This window comes from Manis pentadactyla, chromosome 10 (genome assembly GCF_030020395.1).
Source record: "Manis pentadactyla isolate mManPen7 chromosome 10, mManPen7.hap1, whole genome shotgun sequence".
Classification (NCBI taxonomy): domain Eukaryota; kingdom Metazoa; phylum Chordata; class Mammalia; order Pholidota; family Manidae; genus Manis; species Manis pentadactyla.
This window is the reverse complement of record NC_080028.1, coordinates 78,139,028-78,157,017: the sequence shown is the minus strand read 5'-3', so window position 1 is coordinate 78,157,017 and position 17,990 is coordinate 78,139,028. Positions and strand designations below refer to the sequence as shown.

Here is a 17,990-nt window from a genome sequence, read left to right as displayed (position 1 = left end):
TTTTTGTCCTGCCAACAATATCTAAGGGTTGCAATTTCTCTGCATTTTTGCCAACATGTATTATTTTGTTTTTGATTATAGCCAACCTAGTGGGTGTGAAGTGTTATGCCATTGTAGTTTTTATTTACATTTCCCTAATGATAAGTGACGTTTGTCATTTTTCATGTGTGTGTTGGCCATTTGTATATCCTCTTTAGAGAAAATGTCTGTTCAAGTCATTTCCCCATTTTTAAATTGGGTTGTTTATCTTTTTGTTGTTGAATTATAAGAGGTTTTTTTTATGTGCCAAATATTAAACCCTTATCAGATATGACTGCAGATATTTTTTCCCATTCTGTGGATTGTCTTTTTACTTTCTTGATAGTGTCTTTTGATGCACAAAAGTTCTTAATTTTAATGAAGTCTTTTTTATCTTTTTTTCCCTTTTGTTCCTAATGCTCTAGGTGTTATGTCTAAGAATCCATTCCCAAACTCAAGGCCATAAAGATTTACCCCTGTGTTTTTTTCTAGGAGTTTTATAGTTTTAGCTCCTACATTTAGGTCTTTGATCTATTTTGAGTTAATTTTGTATGTGGCTTGAGGTAGGGGTCGAACTCTATTCTTGCATGTAAATATTCAATTGTTGCCAATGCCATTTGTTGAAGGGCCATTCTTTCCTCATTGAATGGTCTTGGTGTCCTTGTTTTAATTCCTCTTTTCCTTCACCTCCTACTTCCAGAGGTCTCTGGTGCCTCTGATAATTCTAAACCCTTTGGTAATTCTGTATATTGGTTTGGTCAGCTTTCTTCACTGCCAGCTTAGAATTCAATTTTCTCTGGTCTGCTCATCTTTACATTAGTGTTTTCTAGTTAGTCTGTTATTTGAGTTTTCATTCTCTTTTGACCTAGGAGCATTTTGTTTGTTTTCTAGTTGCATTTTCATGCAAGTGCTTTTGTTTGTTTAAAGTGTTTTCTAATTTTAATGGAAACAAATACCCATTCATCAACTTGTCCAGAAAGCCTTACCTCACTTCCCCCACCTCAGGCTTGCTGACTCCTGCCCTTCTGTGCTCCACTCATAGCTTCTGGTAATTTCTGACACCAGCATGTGGTGTGGAAATGGTTCTGTTTTCTCCTCTATCCTTCCACCACACTGTAAAGTTCTGTGCAGCTGGGACTATGTTTTGCTTTATCTTTTTGTACCCAGCAGTTGAGTGTAGTTCCTAATAAACAGCAAAAGCCCCACTAATGGTCATCCAACTTAAAATTTTTCAGTGTCTCTCTTCACACCCTGACTGCTAATAGCTGACACTGAATTTCTGTCTATAAGTGAATTTGGTGAGGTCCAAGGTTATCGTATTTTAACCAGAGAGTACCTTTGTTGGAACGGTATTCCACTTCCTGGATATGTGTTAGCTTCTGTTCTAAAGACCTTATAAATATTTTGTTTGATATGTGGAAGGCTACTACTTTACAGATGAGGGAGCTGTGACTTGGGGAGGATAAGTAATGGCCCTGGTGCCACAGCTGGTAGTAATAAATGGGCTGCACTTTGGACATAGAGCTTGATTTCTGCAGTTGAGTGGTTTTCCCTTATCTCAGTCGGGATCTGATCACTTTCAGAAAGGTCTTTTCAACCTTACCTCTGCCAAGAATCAGAGAAATGAGGTCATGCATTGTCTCAAATTCAGACTTCTCTTGTTTTCATTTTTTCATATCAGAGTTTAAAATGGTTGTGAAGTAAAATCTGCTGCTCTTCCTATTGTGTTTTCTTTATGGTATTTAAGCTTAAAAAGATTTCTTCCCATCAGAGACTGATGAGAATTAGGCTTGGGGTGGATTAATGATTGTGCATTGAGTCCCCTGTACAGAATTTTATTGTTGTTAACTGTTAACAACCATTTGATCAATAAATATGAGAGATGCCCTCTCAAAAAATAAAAAAAAAGATTTCTTCCCTCTAATAGCTCAATGAAAATTAAATTTTTCCTTTTTTTCTAAATTCTGTGTTCTTTTTAAAAATTCTAATTCGTCTGGAATAATTTTAAATTGCTCTATTGCTGATGTACCTTAATAGGTTTGGCAAGTCTCATGTTGCTGAATATTCAGTTTATTGCCAGGATTCTGCTATGAATATTTTTGTGTAAACCACTTTATTTTATTCTTCTGGATAAGTATTACTGTTTGTGTGTGGGTGGTCGTGGTAGTCGTGGTGGTAGAGGGCTTCCTTCTTTAGTTCTCCAGTTGGTTAGGTTGTACTTCCAAAGGATTGAAGAAATGGACAATTATTTTACTATTTTTTGAGGTATAATTGATGTTACTTTCAGATGTATATCATAATGATTTGATATTTGTATATGTTATAAAATGATTACTCCAATAAATCTTAACAGCTGTCACCATAGTTACCAAAAATTTTTTTTCTTGTGATAAGGACTTTTAAGATCTGCTCTCCTAGCATTTTTCAAATATGAAATATAGTGTTATTAACTACAGTCACCAAGCTTTACATTATATCCCCATGACTTACTTATTTTATACCTGGAAGTTTATGCCTTTTGATTCTCATCACCCCTTTTGTCCCCCTGCTGCCTCTGTATCTGTGAACTTGGTATTTTGTTTTATTAAATTCTACGTGTAAGTGAGATCATACGGTATCTGTCTTTCTCTGTCTGACTTCATTTAGCATGATGCCCTCAAGGTCCACCCATGTTTTTACAAAGGCAAGGTTTCATTCTTTTTAATGGTTGAGTAGTATGCCATGAAAATAAAAATTACTTAGTTAAGGATTTATTGAGTTCCTGCTACATGCAGGGCATTGTGTTGTTAGATGCTGAATTGGCTGAGTAGATCTGATTGCCTGAGTGCTCTGTTTTGGGACATTTCTGAAGACCTGGTTTTCAGCAATGAGTGCTGGGCCTATCAAATATTTTTGTTCACTTAAATATAGGTTGGCCTAGCTTAGGTGATTATATTAAAGGCAACATGTCCCCTAATGACAGTCTGTCGTTTATCTTTGTTTCTCATAAGTCTGGCTTGTTTATGAGGGAGAAGAAACCATTATTGGAATGTTGAAGGTCTTTCCACATTTACTAGTCTTTATTTTTATTAAAAATTTTTTTATTTGGTTGCTGGTTGGATGGTCTTACTTTGCATTTGTCTTGGTGGGTTATCTCTGCAAACTTCCCTTTGTAAATTATTAGCTAGTACTCACTGAAGTGAAGAGTTTTAATTTTCAGTTTTTAGGATAGGTAAGGCTAAAGGAAATAATGGGTGGTAAAGAAATTATTTCAGAGGCTAGATGATCATCTCTCCTTTCAGTTGCAGTTTAAATTACATAACGACAACTTCTTAATACTTCTGTTGGATAAATTTCTTTGTAGTGAATGAATGAAAATAATTTTGAAGAGGTAATATAAGCTGGTTTTGTGTTCTATTTCAGGAATCCACTTAAACAACAATCTAAACCACTTGAAATTTGGTTTGGATCCTCACAGACTGTCACCTACACAAACAATAGCAAAGCAAGAGAAGATGGACTTGTCCCCGACAAGAACAGGAGGCGACAAGATTGTTCTGTTAGTATGCAACCGAGCCTGCATGGGGCAGCAAGGGAAAAGGTGAACACCTACTTATTTTCCAGGGAGTAATGAGACTTTAAATGTCTAGTATTTTCAAACATTTAAAAAAGTGTGGAAGAAAAATGCTTCTAATAGTTAATTTTGATTCTGATATTTAGAAAGAATGTATATAAGTTGACCTGATTTTGAGGAGTTGGGAGGGTGAGAATACAAAATTGGGATGATAGAATCTGAGTTAGAAAAGCTTTTCAAGCTCAACTAGTTTTTTAAGGCTCATCTCTTGTGTTTATTTTCAGCTCAGGCTCCTCTCGGGGCTCTGGACCTGTAGACTTATATCCAGCTATTTTCTTAACAGCTTTCTTTCTTTCTTTTTTTTAAAAATAAGGTATCATTGATATACAATCTTATGAAGGTTTCACATGAGCAACGCTGTGGTTACTACATTCACCCATATTATCAAGTCCCCCCCACATACCCCATTGCAGTCACTGTCCATCAGCATAGTAAGATGCCACAGAGTCACTACTTGTCTTCTCTGTGCTTTACTGTCTGCCCCATGACCCCCGTACATTATGTGTAACAGCTTTCTTTTTTTTAAATTCACATGTGTACTTGAATGGTATGTGTGCCTCCATCCCAAACTAAACTCATTGTCTTTCCCTATAAAGCCCAGCCCTCCGGTATTTCCTGTCTCAGCAAATGGCACCTTCAGCTGCTTAAGCAAAAATTTAGGAGTCAGAAATCTCTTTCAAATCTGTCTGTTTCTTTGTAAGAAGTTATGGGAGTTTTAGACTATCTTTCAAAGTAGCTTTAGCACAATAGAATGTAACTTGAGTAATGGCAAGATATGGATATGTTTCTCAGAGAAAGGACTCTGTTTCTAATATTTGTCAGGGTAGTATTTATATTAGCCTTTTAAAATGCTGCTTTGAAGTAAATTCCTTACTTAAGGATGGTAAATAACAAATGCAAAAGTGTTGGTTTTTGTATTTATGATACTCATTAACAAATACCTCAGTATTCACAGTGTCTTGGACACTCTTCTAAGCACTGAGGATGCAGCAGTGAAGGAGACAGACTTGTGTTCTTAGGGAGCTTACATCCTAGTTAGGACAGACTGACTATAAACAAGCAAACACATTTAACTTCAAGCAGTCATTACCACTTTGAAGACACGAAAGCAGGCTGGTATAATAGAGCGTGCCGGCGGGGGCTGGCCAGCCGCACTAAAAAGAGCGTCCCTGGGGAGGCAGCAGCTGGGCCAAGCCTGAGTGAGGAGAGTTGTGAGCCTCTGGGGAAAAGGTTCCATGAAGAGGGACTTGAGTACAAAGACTAGAAGGAGCTTGGTGTGTTTAAGGGACAGAAGGAAAGGCAGCTTACCGTGTTTGTATGAAACAAAGAGCTTGTAGAATCCCCTCCGTGATGGTAGTCTCTTAAAGCCATTGTCATGGAAAGCATGGCCAACTGATTTACACGTGCCTGTAGCTTACTGCACACCACAGTTGCTTAGGCAGGTAAGTCCACTGTTGAGCTCCACTGTGAGTACACCGGTGCTTGTTAGGAACAGGTTTCTTGGTAGTCTTAGCACTTCTGATTCTGCCTGAGTCAGGATTTATCTATTTGCTCATTCACTGATTATTATTTTCTAGGCATTGGATGTTGGGGCTACTATGAGAAATGTATCATAGTTCCTGCTATCAAATGACTTAGTCTGTTGGTGGAGGCAAAAAAATACACAGACAGTATCTGTGGCAGAGCATCTTGGTGCAGATGGCACAGAGAACAAGTCAGCAGGGTGCTTCCTGGAGAGGAGTCCCACCCCGTCCCCCCACACTCCCTGCTATGGGTCTTGATGGGATGAGTAGGCAGCAGCCTAGAAGAGAGGTGGGAAGCACATTCAGGCTGAGGGAACAGAGGCCTGGGGTGGGAGTAGTTCGTATTCAGGGCATACAGGTAAGTGTGAATGTCTGGGGCTTGTGGGAGTGAGGCTAGTTCAGTGGTTCTCCACCTTGGCTGCAGAACCACCTGGGGATCTCCTAGAACATCTCAAGCCACATATCAGAGTGATTGCAACAGGATCTTAGGGGGCTACACTTGGGCATCGCTGTTGTTTAATGCTCCTCTGGTGATTTCAGTGTGCAGCCAAAGCTGAGAACTACAGCACTGCTTCTGATTCTCTGACTTCTGAATCAGCCTCTGCCCTAGGCTGGGAGCTGACTCGCAGTGACACTTGTTTTGCCAGGGCCTCCCTTGTCAGATCACCAGGATACTGCCGCCTTCCTGCTACCTTCAGACCCTGTCTGTTCCTCTGGCCCTTAGCCCCTTCCTTATATATTTGACCCGTGCAGATTGCCAAACTCATGTCCATCATGTCCCCCCACCCAGCTTCTTCACCATCGCCACTCTTCCTGCTCTTACTTTATACCTTCTCTAGAAGCCATTTTGGTGTATGAGCTGTTAAGTTTCACATAGAAACCCAAGCTTCTCTTGTGACCTTTTCATCCACTTAAGACAGTTATTATTAAATTTCCTGTTGTTTTATTTTGAGAACTGTTCTCAAACCAATTATTAGTGATTCCATATACAAAAATCATGAATAAAGAATTACAGTATTAAAGGAATTGCCATACTTTTAAGGCAATTACAGTATTTATGTGTGGTAGATTTGGACTGCCCTTTGTGCTGCACTTAGAGAAGACAGTAGCATGGGACCTTCTGCAAAAGGAAATCTTGGAGAAGATGAAGTATTTCTTGAGGCCCACGGTTTGCATTCAGGTGTGTAAGCACTTTGAAATCCAGTACTGCATGCCTTGCATACACAGAGAAGAAACGGGTATTACAGTAGAGTCTGAAATTCAGACCTCTGTGCTTAGGGAGGACTAGATACTGAGCTGGACCATTGGGAAGCCCCAGGTAGCAGCTGTATTCACATTTTCAAGACTGAGGACTTGTCCCTTATTTTTTAAATGGAGCTGATCACCACAGGATTTTTCTTGAATTGCTGGATACTCCTTTGTAATATTTGTCTAATAAAGGTTAGCACGTGATCATCTTGGAGAGGTTTTGTAGAGCATTTTGTCTACATTTTTGAGATTATGATTACAATGTTAAGGTAGCCATAGAAGACTTACGTTAAGTTAATGTTCAGCTAAAGGAACATATTACTATTCTTGCCTAACACTGATCTGTAAATTGCATTTGGGTAGATTGTATTTAAAGTGTGTCAAAGTGACTCAACAGCCTAACAATACTATAGAGAAGCATTTTTGCAAAACAGTTTGCAATTCTGCAATAGAGACAACACTAATTCTCCTTTAACATTTGATGGCAGGTGTGTCCATTCAGTTTGCGTGTGGTCAGTGTTGTTGGAATAACATACTTGCTGCCCCAGGAGGAGCAGCCCCTGTGCCACCCAACAGTAGAAAGGTAAAAAAAAAAAAAAAAAAACGCCTTCTAGTGTTTCATTTATGTTCATGTGTAACTTCTAGTGATGTAGTGATGTCTGGTATAATTTCCACATAAGTGTAGTAGGTTCTTTAAGCTCATTTAGAAATTAAGTACTTAGTTTACTTTTGATTCATATTTGAGTATATGTCTTATGATCTTTTTTGAAATTGCAAAACTTGTACTCATGTTAGGAAGCATATTAATGTATGGCCTAATACTACAGATTAATTACACTTTCATATTTATCAAGATTGAATTTTTCCGAAGAAGAATTCTAACCACACTGCCTTGCTCCTTGAAATCCTTAAATGGTAGCCTGTGGCCTAAAAGAAAAAAGCCCAAGTTCCAAGTGTGTGAGGTTTTTCTCAGTTTGAGTCCTGATTACTTCCCTTTTGTCAGGCCTTGCTCTTCTCCCTGCCATCTTGACCCCTCAGCAGTGTCGAAGTCCTGAGGATTGTTTGAATATATGATACTGTTCTGCGTGTGCCTTAGCATGTGGTTTCCTCTATTGGTAATTGCTTTCTTGGCACCTTTATGTACTCTGCCCCTCCTTCCCTTTCCTGGTGGAATTAGTCACTCTACTCTGCTATGCAAGTATGTACGTGCTTTCTGCATACTGGTGGCCTATTACAACACTCTGCTGTACTAGTGAAATAATAAGATGTGTGTATGTGTTTGTAGACACTATGCATATATAGATACATAAAAACTCACATTATTGTTTTTATTACAATGATAGTCTCAACAAATAATACAGTGTTTGCATTTCAGGATTCCAGAAAGGTATACAACATGGTTGTGTTTGAATGCAGCTTACTGTTTGGTTTTAGAAATGAGTTAATAGATAATCATCCAAAATATTGTGGAGCATAAAAAATGTTAGATGACTAAATATTAACTATTAATGCTGAAAAAGTTTCCCAGGAAATGGCGATGAGCTTGGGAACTCAGGGTGGGGCTTTACGCAGGAAGGAAGTTGAACCTGAGTGGTGCCTTGCAGAAAGGGCACAGTTTAGGACCCAGTCCAAGGTCTGGGTGTGGCTTATGGGGGCAGGTGGAGAGAGGCAGGAGCAGACTTTGTTCTCAGAGGGTCTTTTGTCCAGTCTCTATTTGGATTGGTGAGCAGTTGGACAAAAAGTTGGAAAGGTCATAAAGAATATTTATGAGTGATCGTGGACAGCCTTATAACGTGATCCTAAATTTCTTCCAATCTCTTTATTTCTATATTGGACATTTTAAGGATTTTTCAGTCCAACTGTAACCTAGTTAAAAATGGGAGGTTATAGTGGTCTGGCTAGAAACTCGTTCTGTTGGGGAATAATGATGAAGATTTTCAGTAATCACATATGGTTTCAAATTTCAGATAGGACATAATAATATTTAAGTAAAACCATTTATTTAGAAAATAATATGTGACTTCTCTTCCTTCCCCTCCCTATTCTTAGGGCATTAAAATCTTGTGGGCCAGGTGGAACTGCTCATGTAAAATTAGTGGTAGAATGGGACAAGGAGACAAAAGAATTGTGAGTATTTTTTTACTTCGTGTTTATAGAATCATTGGTCTAATTAGAATTTTAATAGCATACCTTTGATTGTTCAAATTAGCTGAAACACATATCTCTCTGCTCTTTAGCTAAGTATCCAACTGTGTTGCTAATCCTTTATTTAAGCAATTTATTATTTCTTTCCATTACATTCTGTTGTCTGTATTACAAATACAAAACCTTAGAACATTTATTTGCTGCTGATGAGATGGAGTTTCATTAATATATACTGTAGGTCCAATTACTTTGATTTTTATTACAGGCCCATTAATCCAGTAAGTTAATGCCAAATGCATGCCCTTAAATACAAAGGATATGAATATGTAAATTAATCAGCACAGTTTATGGCCAGTCCCAGAAAAACCAACTCCAAGTTATATTTTGAAAATAACTTTTGGAACATAGAAAAGTTACATTACCACATTTGCTTTCTTAGACATTGATCTTTTTGGTTATGAATTTATAGTCACATTGTGAAGTAAATTGTTATTTTTGTGTCAGTTTTGCAAGATGTTCTCTGATGAATGCTTTTTTCCCTCTAATTGCAGCTTGTTTGTAAATACTGAAGACGAGTATATCCCTGATGCAGAAAGCGTCCATCTGCAAAGGGAGCGTCATCATCAGCCTCAAACTTGCACTTTATCCCAGTGTTTCCAACTCTACACCAAAGAGGAACGGGTGAGTCCAGCAGCATTTTGTGGTGGTGAGAGGGAGGGAGCGGGGCATGGCAAGGTGACATGGAGAAACAGATGATGCCCCAGAAAACTCTGCAGGGTTTTTGCATTATGTAGGTTTTGCACTTGTGATGGGCATCTTAGTGTTATTCTTTTCAGGACTTTAACAAAAAATGGTTTAGATTTCTAGGAAACCTTGATTAACTGAAACAGTCTAGAAATGAACCTTTGTAGTTCATTCTTTTTTTCCTAATAAACTTATTTTTTTGTTTCAGTTTAGATATTTCAAATTATTTTCCTTAGTAATTGGAACAGTGATTCTCAGCTGCCCTCAGGCTGTTGGTAGTTGTAGTTTAGAGTCTGGTGGGGATAGCTAACTAAAGGAAGCAAAGGTCCTGGGGCAGAAGGGAACTTCGCATGGTTGAGAAACAGGAATGAGGCCAATGTGGCTTGAGCCCAGAGGGTAAGGGAAAGAGTTAAGAGAATCTGTCCAGGTCATAAAGTAACCTTAGCATCTAAAGCAGTGCCAGCTCATAGAAAGCATTCAGTACATCTATACTGAGTGAATGTTTATGTGAGTTACTCGGGAAGTTCAGTCATTGGATCCAAAAAAACAGTGCAGATATGGAAGAGGAGAAGGTGAGACTCAGCAGTAGGCCATGGGACGGTAACTTTGGGATTCATTGTCTGCAAGCTCAGTATTGATCAGTGATGTCATGTGGGTGGCAGCCACTGTCAGTGTCATGTGCCTTAAGGATGCTTTAGAAACAGTGTCCAGGCCTCAGATGGCGGTGGTGTCCTTCTTCTCCTTGCCTTAAATGTTCCCTGTTAAGAGACTGACAAAATAGGGCACAACTAGGGAGAGTGGATGGGAACCCGTGCACCTACACACATGGCATGGCTGAATATGTTTGGACAAAGGAGGCCTTGAGTGGCGTCTGATACTTACTTTCAGGCATTTTAAGGCCTGTGTGTGGATGAGGGATTGGGTTTAATTTGATCTAAAAATCAGACGTTAAATTAAGATTGGAAATTAAAGGGAGAGTGATTTTGTCTTAATATGAGGAAGAACTTTGTAGCAGACTCCCTGAGAATGGAATAGCTGTCTCCTGAAGTAGCCCCCCTTTACTAGGCCGAATCAGCTGGACCAGCAATGCTGTAAGTGTGCTCTGCAGGTGCAGGAGCTCTTCTTAACAATTTATGGTAAGCACAGGACTTGGGGAAGTGTTTTAGGAACTGTCATACCTATTAGATGTCATGACATTGTTATTGCATCTTGCAAAAGCATCTCATGTATCTCAAGTATCTATTGTACTGTATTGGAAATTGAAAAACAAACAACAACCTGCTCCTTTACCACAAGCACTGGGGTGGGTGGCCACTTGTGTGGACCGTTAGTGTGTCACACAGAGATGTGCACTTACCAGAAGACAGCTAGGTCTCTTCAGTCTAAATTTTTGATTCACTTCCATCTATCCAAACTTCTGTCCTTTTCTATCTTCTCTACAAACATGATTGGTCTCCCTGTCATGAAAAGGATTCCCTCAGTTCTGCTTCTCTCTCAAATTACTTTGCGAGTCTGTCTCTTTTCTGCCTGACTTCTCCATTAGTCGGTTTAGCTCTTTTCCCTCCCTCTCTCCTTCCCGAACCTCTAGTCATCTGTGTGACTTGAATCAGATTTTGGTGGCCCGTAGTTTGCTCAGTGATCTTTGCTTAATCTACACTTGACCTCTCCATGGGGTGTTGCCCTTCTCTCTTAATGGTGTGCATAGAAGGGAATGCTCTGATCTGCCTGTTTTTCTTACCAGGCATCCTCAGTCTCTCTGGTGGTTTCTCAGCTTTTCTGTTTCCCTTAAAAACAGGCACCCATGGCTTCCCTTACCTCATCATGTGGATGCATTATCTGAACTCCACAGTAGATTTTAAAACTCTCACCAGACAAACCTTATTGGCACTTCTAACTTAATATGTCCCCATCCTGACCCTTGCTTGCAGAGATGACATATGTGGATTTGAGGCCTCAGATTGACATTTAGAAAGATATAGCCGTTGATAGCAGGAAGGGAGAGGACTATTTGGAGCAGTTCAGTGCTTGGAGGAGAAAGAAGAATGAAGAGACTTGAAGTCCAGATAAGAAAGTAAGTGAGGACTTTAAATTAAGGTGATGTTTGTAGGAATGGAGAGGAGGAGATAGGTATGAGAAATGGCAGAGAGAAGTATTTACCTTTTTAGTCAATCATCTTTGAGAGATGATCTATTCAGCAAATGTTTGGTGCCAGCTCTGGCCCGGTGCCACTTTTGATTGTTTTTCCATTGACTCCCATCATGTGTAGTTTCCAGAGAGCCTATGCCCTGGCCAGGAAGTGTGTCTCCTGCAGTCTTGCCTTAAGGTGGCACTTAACCAAAGTCATGCTTTCTTTCAGCTTGCCCCAGATGACGCCTGGCGTTGCCCACACTGTAAGCAGCTGCAGCAGGGGAGCATTACCTTAAGCCTCTGGACTCTGCCTGATGTGCTTATTATACATCTGAAGAGATTTCGGCAGGTAAGGAAATCCTCAGTTAAAGGGTGAAAAACTGTGACCAAGTTTCTGCTGCCCCCTACTGGTGGGCTTTGTGGGATGCTGTGGTGTCCTGTTTGATGTAGTGATCCTGTCTGTTACACGAACACATCTGCCCCTGGTTCAGGCTCATGTTTTGTTCTTTTCCAAAGCAAAATCTGAGCGCCTAATGACCCTTTAAATCCTAAATGTTTTAGATCATATTGCAGATATCTTACTTTTATTCTTGAGGATTTGCTTTAGATTTGTAAATGTTGTGCTGTAAATTTGGTAAGTGTACTTTGGGATAAAAAAAAAAGTAGGGCTCCTGTTTGGAGGTGGGTACAATTCTATTTTTACCTAAAGTAATAATGGGTATTGTCCTTCCAAGGAGCTATTATTTAGTTGGGAAGATGAGTCATAAATATATACAAAGAAAAGAAAATCTGCTTTAAGTTGTACTGCTCCGTGAGTCAGTTTTTCCAAAAAGGCTTTCTGTTCACCAAGGTTAGGGTTGTCCAGGGCAGCCCCATTGTAAGAGAGGTAAATGGGAGATAAACCTCACAAGAGACACTAAGACCCGGCTTTACGAAGGTTTGTATCTGAAAGGTTAGGAGTAGGCATTTTCCAGGTGAGCTGGGAGCAGGCATGCTCACACACAGAGACAGAGGGAGCAGTGTGTGCCAAGCCCTGTGGCCTGAGGGAGTGTAGCATGTGCAGAAGACTGAAAGCAGGCCAGCTGTGGGCCTCTAGGCCATGTGGGGAAAGGTGCGAGTTGAGGTGGAAGAGGTGGGTCAGGCTGGTCATCCAAGCAGAGACTTATAGGCAGAGTGGGATTGTGATGAAGGATTTTAAGCAGAAACAGTGTGACCAAATTTGTGTTTTGAAGAGACCATTCTGTGCTGTGTGGAGAATAAGAGGCTACAAGAAGGAAGAGAGGGAGGTCTGAAGGAGGCTGTCATCCAGGGGAGGGGTGCTAATGGCTCGGAAAAGAGCCATGGCAGGGGAGATGGAGAGACCCAAACAGATTTGAGATGCTTAGGACGTGCAGGTGAAGAGGGAGTGAAAGGGATGACATGTACATGGCCCCCTTTACTGTGTAGTAGTAAAGGGTGGGCGTTTGCCTTGATCTTCCATTGGTATCTGCAGGTGGGATCCAGCTGGTGGAGGGTTTGGACCCCAGCCTTCTCTGTCTCCTCTCCTTCCACACACACACAATTGATTTTTGCTTTCCATATCCTTTGAAGGCCTGTTATCAGCCTTAGAGCACCCCAGACCCCAAACCATAGTGTTTGCTTTCTTTCTTGTCCCTCTCATCCAGGCACTCCTTTAGCTTGGTTGTGCCTCCTGTGTGTGTCCCCTTCTCCCCATTCTTGCTGTCACCCTGCCAGTTCAGACTTTTGATACCTTCCAGCTGGTTACAGTTGTAGCGCCTTTTAACCTGCGCTTCTTGTCTTCCCACGTTTTAGGTACTGTGCACACCCACTGTCCACCCACACCTCTGAGGACATCACCTCCTCCCCAAAAACCCCAGCACTTCCTCTGGACTACACAAAGTCCAGATTCTTTTACCTCACCTTCCTGACCATCCAGGGTGCTTTCTACTTTTCTCTTACAAAATTTTTCTTCTCTGAATAGATCCTTACATGAGCATTATCCATGCCTGATTAATTTTTAAAGCTCCAATAAATGGGAAATGTTCAGTAAATATCTATTCAGCTGATGGTGGGATTTCAAAGGATTTCCCAATGGGCTTAATAGAAAAAAAGATTATCCAAGATTATCAGCTAAATGAACATAGTAAGCTAAGCCAGTGTTAACTTTTAATGTGCTTGCTGGGGGAGGTGGGGGGAAGGAGGCAGTGCATACAGAAAGGCTGCTCCGTGTCAGCGCTGAGCTTCATCTTATATGTGTGTTACTGCTCCATAACTTTCCATGCCTCTCTGACAGAGGTGTCAGGATGAACCACCTGCAATTGTCATTTTCTAAGTCAAAGCCCTAAAAACCCTTTAATAGATAAGGAAATGAAAACAAGGGAGGCTCGTTACCCCATAAATGTAGATCATTGCCTGTTCCACTCTGGGTAATATTAAAACCTATTCCTCCAGATAAGTTAAAACTCTTAGTTTGTTTCCTTGTGTTGCATGATCGGGAAACATCCCATAGGTAACTCACACTAGCTCAGCTCATAGGGTCTGCATTCCATGCTAAACTGATCTACCATCTGCTTGCATGAAAATATCACTAGATTTTGTTTTTCTTCTTGCAACAGGATGGAGACAGGCGTATGAAACTTCAGAATATGGTCAAGTTCCCCTTGACTGGCCTGGACATGACACCTCATGTGGTTAAGAGAAGCCAGAGCAGCTGGAGTTTGCCATCTCATTGGTCTCCATGGAGACGGCCCTATGGACTAGGGAGGGACCCTGAGGACTACGTCTATGACCTGTATGCTGTGTGCAATCATCATGGCACCATGCAAGGGGGGCACTACACAGGTCTGCAGCGCGACAAGCTGGCGGGCTGTGCTCATGTTTCCTTCAGACGAGTTTTGCTTGTGACAGGGTTACTTTTGCTTTAGAACCTGACTTTCTCTTCCAGTCAGCAGAGTGCCAACTTTGAGGGCAGTTTTCCTCCTCTGGATCTCTGTCCAAGGACAGATAAATGAAAATTCGACTTCCTTTTCCTGAGCTGGGTCATCTGGTACCTGTCTGACCTGACTGGAGGAGGGGGTATGCAGACAGACGGTATCGTCTTTGTCTCACCCACATTCCCCATTTAAAGTTTTGCTCTGCTTCTTTGAGCTTCTAGCCTCTCCCTTATTTGGAGTGTTTGTGAACCACTATTATAGTGTCTTTAAAGTGACTTAGAAAGGTTTTTCTTTATCTTTTGAAGTCAAATTTGTTTTTGCATTTTTAAAAGCAACTATGTTTATCACATGAAATTTAGAGAATAGAGGTAGAAAGAACAGTATCATCATCCATAGGCTTATCACTCAAAAATAACCATTGGTAACATTTTTAAACACTGATGAAATTTTTATCATGATTTACCATTTTAACCACTTTAAACTGTATGGTTTTCTGTTTCAAGTATATTCACATCATTGTGCAGCCATCTCCACTCTCCATCTCCAGACTGTTTTTCATCTTCCCAAATTGAAGCTCCATCATCCATTAAATAATAACTTCCCTGTCCCCTGGAAACCACCATCCTTTCTGTCTCTGAATTTGAAGATGCTAGGAACCTTGCATAAGTGGAATCATACAGTATTTGTCCTTTTGTATCTTATTTCATTTAGCCTAATGTGTTTAAGGTTCACTCATGTTGTAACATGTGTCAGAATTTCCTTCCTTTTTAAGGCTGAATAATATACCATTGTATGTAGGTAGCATTTCAATGTATGGTGTTTCTTTCCAGAGTTTTTCTAGAAGTTTTTGGCCATTATTTTACACTGTTGAGATTATACTGGTTTGTTCTATTTAGGTGAACATTTACAGATCACCTCCTGTGTGGCTTGCCCTGGGCTATATCATGCCAGAGGCACATCAGAAATGAATAGGTTCCAACCATCATCTTCCAAGAATGTAATCAAGTGGGGGTATATAGGTACAAATAAAATGAAAGAGCAGTAAGTGTAATTGGTTGTGTGGTGGAAGTGTGAACAGTGGGTAGAGCAGAGGGCCAGAGGAGAGAGTGGCGAGAACATGCTGCAGGGACAGGAGGGGCTGTTGGCTTAATCACCTGCTGCCTGCACTTCAGGGCCCTATGGGGAAGACGGTAAGCTCCAGAATCAGGGCAGTAGAATAGGTGAAGTATGAGTGGTATGTGTGCATTTCTGCATTCCAGTCACATAGTTAGCATTGTAACAAGTGTTCTGATGTTGATGCTTAATTTTTTTTTTTATTAACACTATTTTTAGTGACCACAGAATATTCTGTTGCTACAACTCTAATTTTATATTTTCTATTATTGAACATATATATATTGTTTCTGGTTTTCAACTTTGAATATAACACTGATGAGCATCTTTGTGTATGTTTGCCTTTTCTATAGTTAGTTCTGTATTTTCTTGGGATTGAGCCTCAGAAAAGGAATTATTAGGTTCAGGGCATGCATGAACATCAGGGAGGTGTACAGATTTGGGGGCTTCTTGCTTAGACATTGCTGTATGTGTTTTGTGGATGCGAGTTGATGTGAGGGGACCACTGTTAATTGGGTTGTCTTTATGGGTGGCCAGAATTCGGATTTTTGCATCCTTCACACTCAACATACTTGACATACATTATTTCTCAGGGACTTAACTTTCTTCATCAGTTCAGTGGCTCCTCCAGCTAGACCCCAGGGTGATAGTGATTCATAAAAGTGGGGGGAGGTGGGGAGGATGGGCTCGATATTGCAAAATATGTGAGACTGTGCCCTAGCATTTAGCATGGAGACTTCCACCAGCACAGTAAAGGAGCCTCAGGCCCCCACCTCAGCCCTGCACACTTAGCTCTCTTAACTTCTCTGGGACAGGGGAGGTAACTGGATACAACAATCTTTTATTCTTGAAGCCCTTTTAGTTCAAGTTCTTTCACTATTTAGATGCTATAGGCCACAGTTATTTGTGAGAGGAATGATCCCAACTTCGAGTGCACCTTCCATGAAACAGTGTGCATTGCCTCTACTTGCCATGGGAAGCACTTTGAAGGAGAAAAAGGAGAGACGCTTAAGTCCCTAGAAGACAAAGTTATATTAATTATATGTTCAAATATATTTTACCTTGTATTATGCTTAAAACCAAATTTAAATTCTGATAGTATATTTTTTGTATTGAATATTTTGTTTTTTGGGGGCCACTTATATAATAAATGTTTGTCTAGTTGGATTTTTATCAAAGAGCATACCTGTGCTCTTTGATACTGAGTCGTTGTATGCTCGTGGACTCTTAGAACTGGAGGGGACCTAGAGGTAACTTAATTTCACTGATTAGCTGGTGTCGTAACACCTTTGCCAGCATCCCTGGTTGGTGTTCATCCAGCTTCAGGTTTGGTAAAGAATGCATCTTCCATTTGTAATACCATTTCTCAGGAAAATAAGGGCTTTTATGCAGTTCTAGCAACAAATTGTCAAGAAAAATAAGACTGTGCTAGAATTTAGCCTATCATGTTGCTCTTTATGTAGAATAGACTTTGGCAAATGCTTGAAACCCACAACTACCTTGGAGGCAGTACAATCCAGTGAAAGGAGTGTGTTAGAAGTGACACCTCTCTTCCTAGCTCTGTGACCTTAGTCAAGTAACTTTATTCCAACTTGGCAACTGCATTAATGAGCCAGAAGTGGTTGTGCCTGCCTATTGGGGCCTGTTCCTTGAAGGAGCTGGGATTTTTTTTTGTATTATTTCCCCTTTCCCATGTTTAGGCCATACCACTGCTTTTGGTATATAAAACATTTAGTCTTAGTTTAGAGAACATTTAAAATACCTTAACATTGTTGAGTTAAAGATGCTTTGTTTTTAAGTTTTCATTTGGAAAGTTTATTTCAATGTATTCTTTATTCTGCACTAGTTCTGGCTGTAATTACATGGTATGCATATGGCTGACTTCGTGTATGATTCTAGAACAGTGCTTCTCAAACTGTGATGATGAACCTTTTAAAAAATTTCCAGTCCTTCATGAACCAATACTTTTATAAAAACATAGCAAAAATAATCACAGCAGTATCAGATCGCTGTAAAAAAATTTTTTTAAATGCTTATCTCATTTTTGTGCTTATCTTGTGGTCTAGCACCAGTCCATGAACAACTTGAGTAGCCCTGGTCTAGAAAATACTCCAGAAAATAATGCTTGCAGGAGGAAAAGCAAGTAGAACTGTTCTGTAAATACATCATTGAACCTCTGAGTCACTGTGCTCCTTAGTTACCATGTTGTGACTGAGAACAGACAGACCATCCTGAAGAGAAACAGACTGAAACTAGCATTGCTGTCGCTATCGCTGTCACTGTCAGCTTCTCTTGGGCTTGATCTCCCCTTACAGTCTTACTTCCACCCCCACTCCCGCTCCAGAACAGCAGACACCTCACTAACTGGGTCGTTTATCCTTCAAGCCTGACCTGACACCACTGAGCAAACAATTGCTGTTTTACTAGAGCCGTTTGCTGCTTATGTCTCCATTTCCCTCCCCTTCTGGTTCTAGTGAGTCCAGGGCTGTAAATGACTTCCTGCCTTGCAATCATAGATCTTACTCT

At 40.4% G+C, this 17,990-nt stretch overlaps 1 protein-coding gene across 3 annotated transcripts in view; it reads left to right on the top strand.

Moving 5' to 3' along the window:
- Nucleotides 1-17,990, top strand: part of USP31 (ubiquitin specific peptidase 31) — a 96,119-nt gene that overhangs the window by 64,826 nt on the left and 13,303 nt on the right. For 2 of the 3 annotated variants that reach the window (XM_036916969.2, XM_036916968.2), the window contains exons 7-13: nucleotides 3,421-3,598; nucleotides 6,223-6,334; nucleotides 6,891-6,985; nucleotides 8,452-8,529; nucleotides 9,099-9,228; nucleotides 11,648-11,767; nucleotides 14,034-14,259. In XM_036916969.2, the coding sequence (XP_036772864.2) occupies nucleotides 3,421-3,598; nucleotides 6,223-6,334; nucleotides 6,891-6,985; nucleotides 8,452-8,529; nucleotides 9,099-9,228; nucleotides 11,648-11,767; nucleotides 14,034-14,259 (939 nt within the window). The remainder of the gene's footprint in view (nucleotides 1-3,420; nucleotides 3,599-6,222; nucleotides 6,335-6,890; nucleotides 6,986-8,451; nucleotides 8,530-9,098; nucleotides 9,229-11,647; nucleotides 11,768-14,033; nucleotides 14,260-17,990) is intronic. The other variant, XM_036916970.2, reaches the window with a different exon arrangement.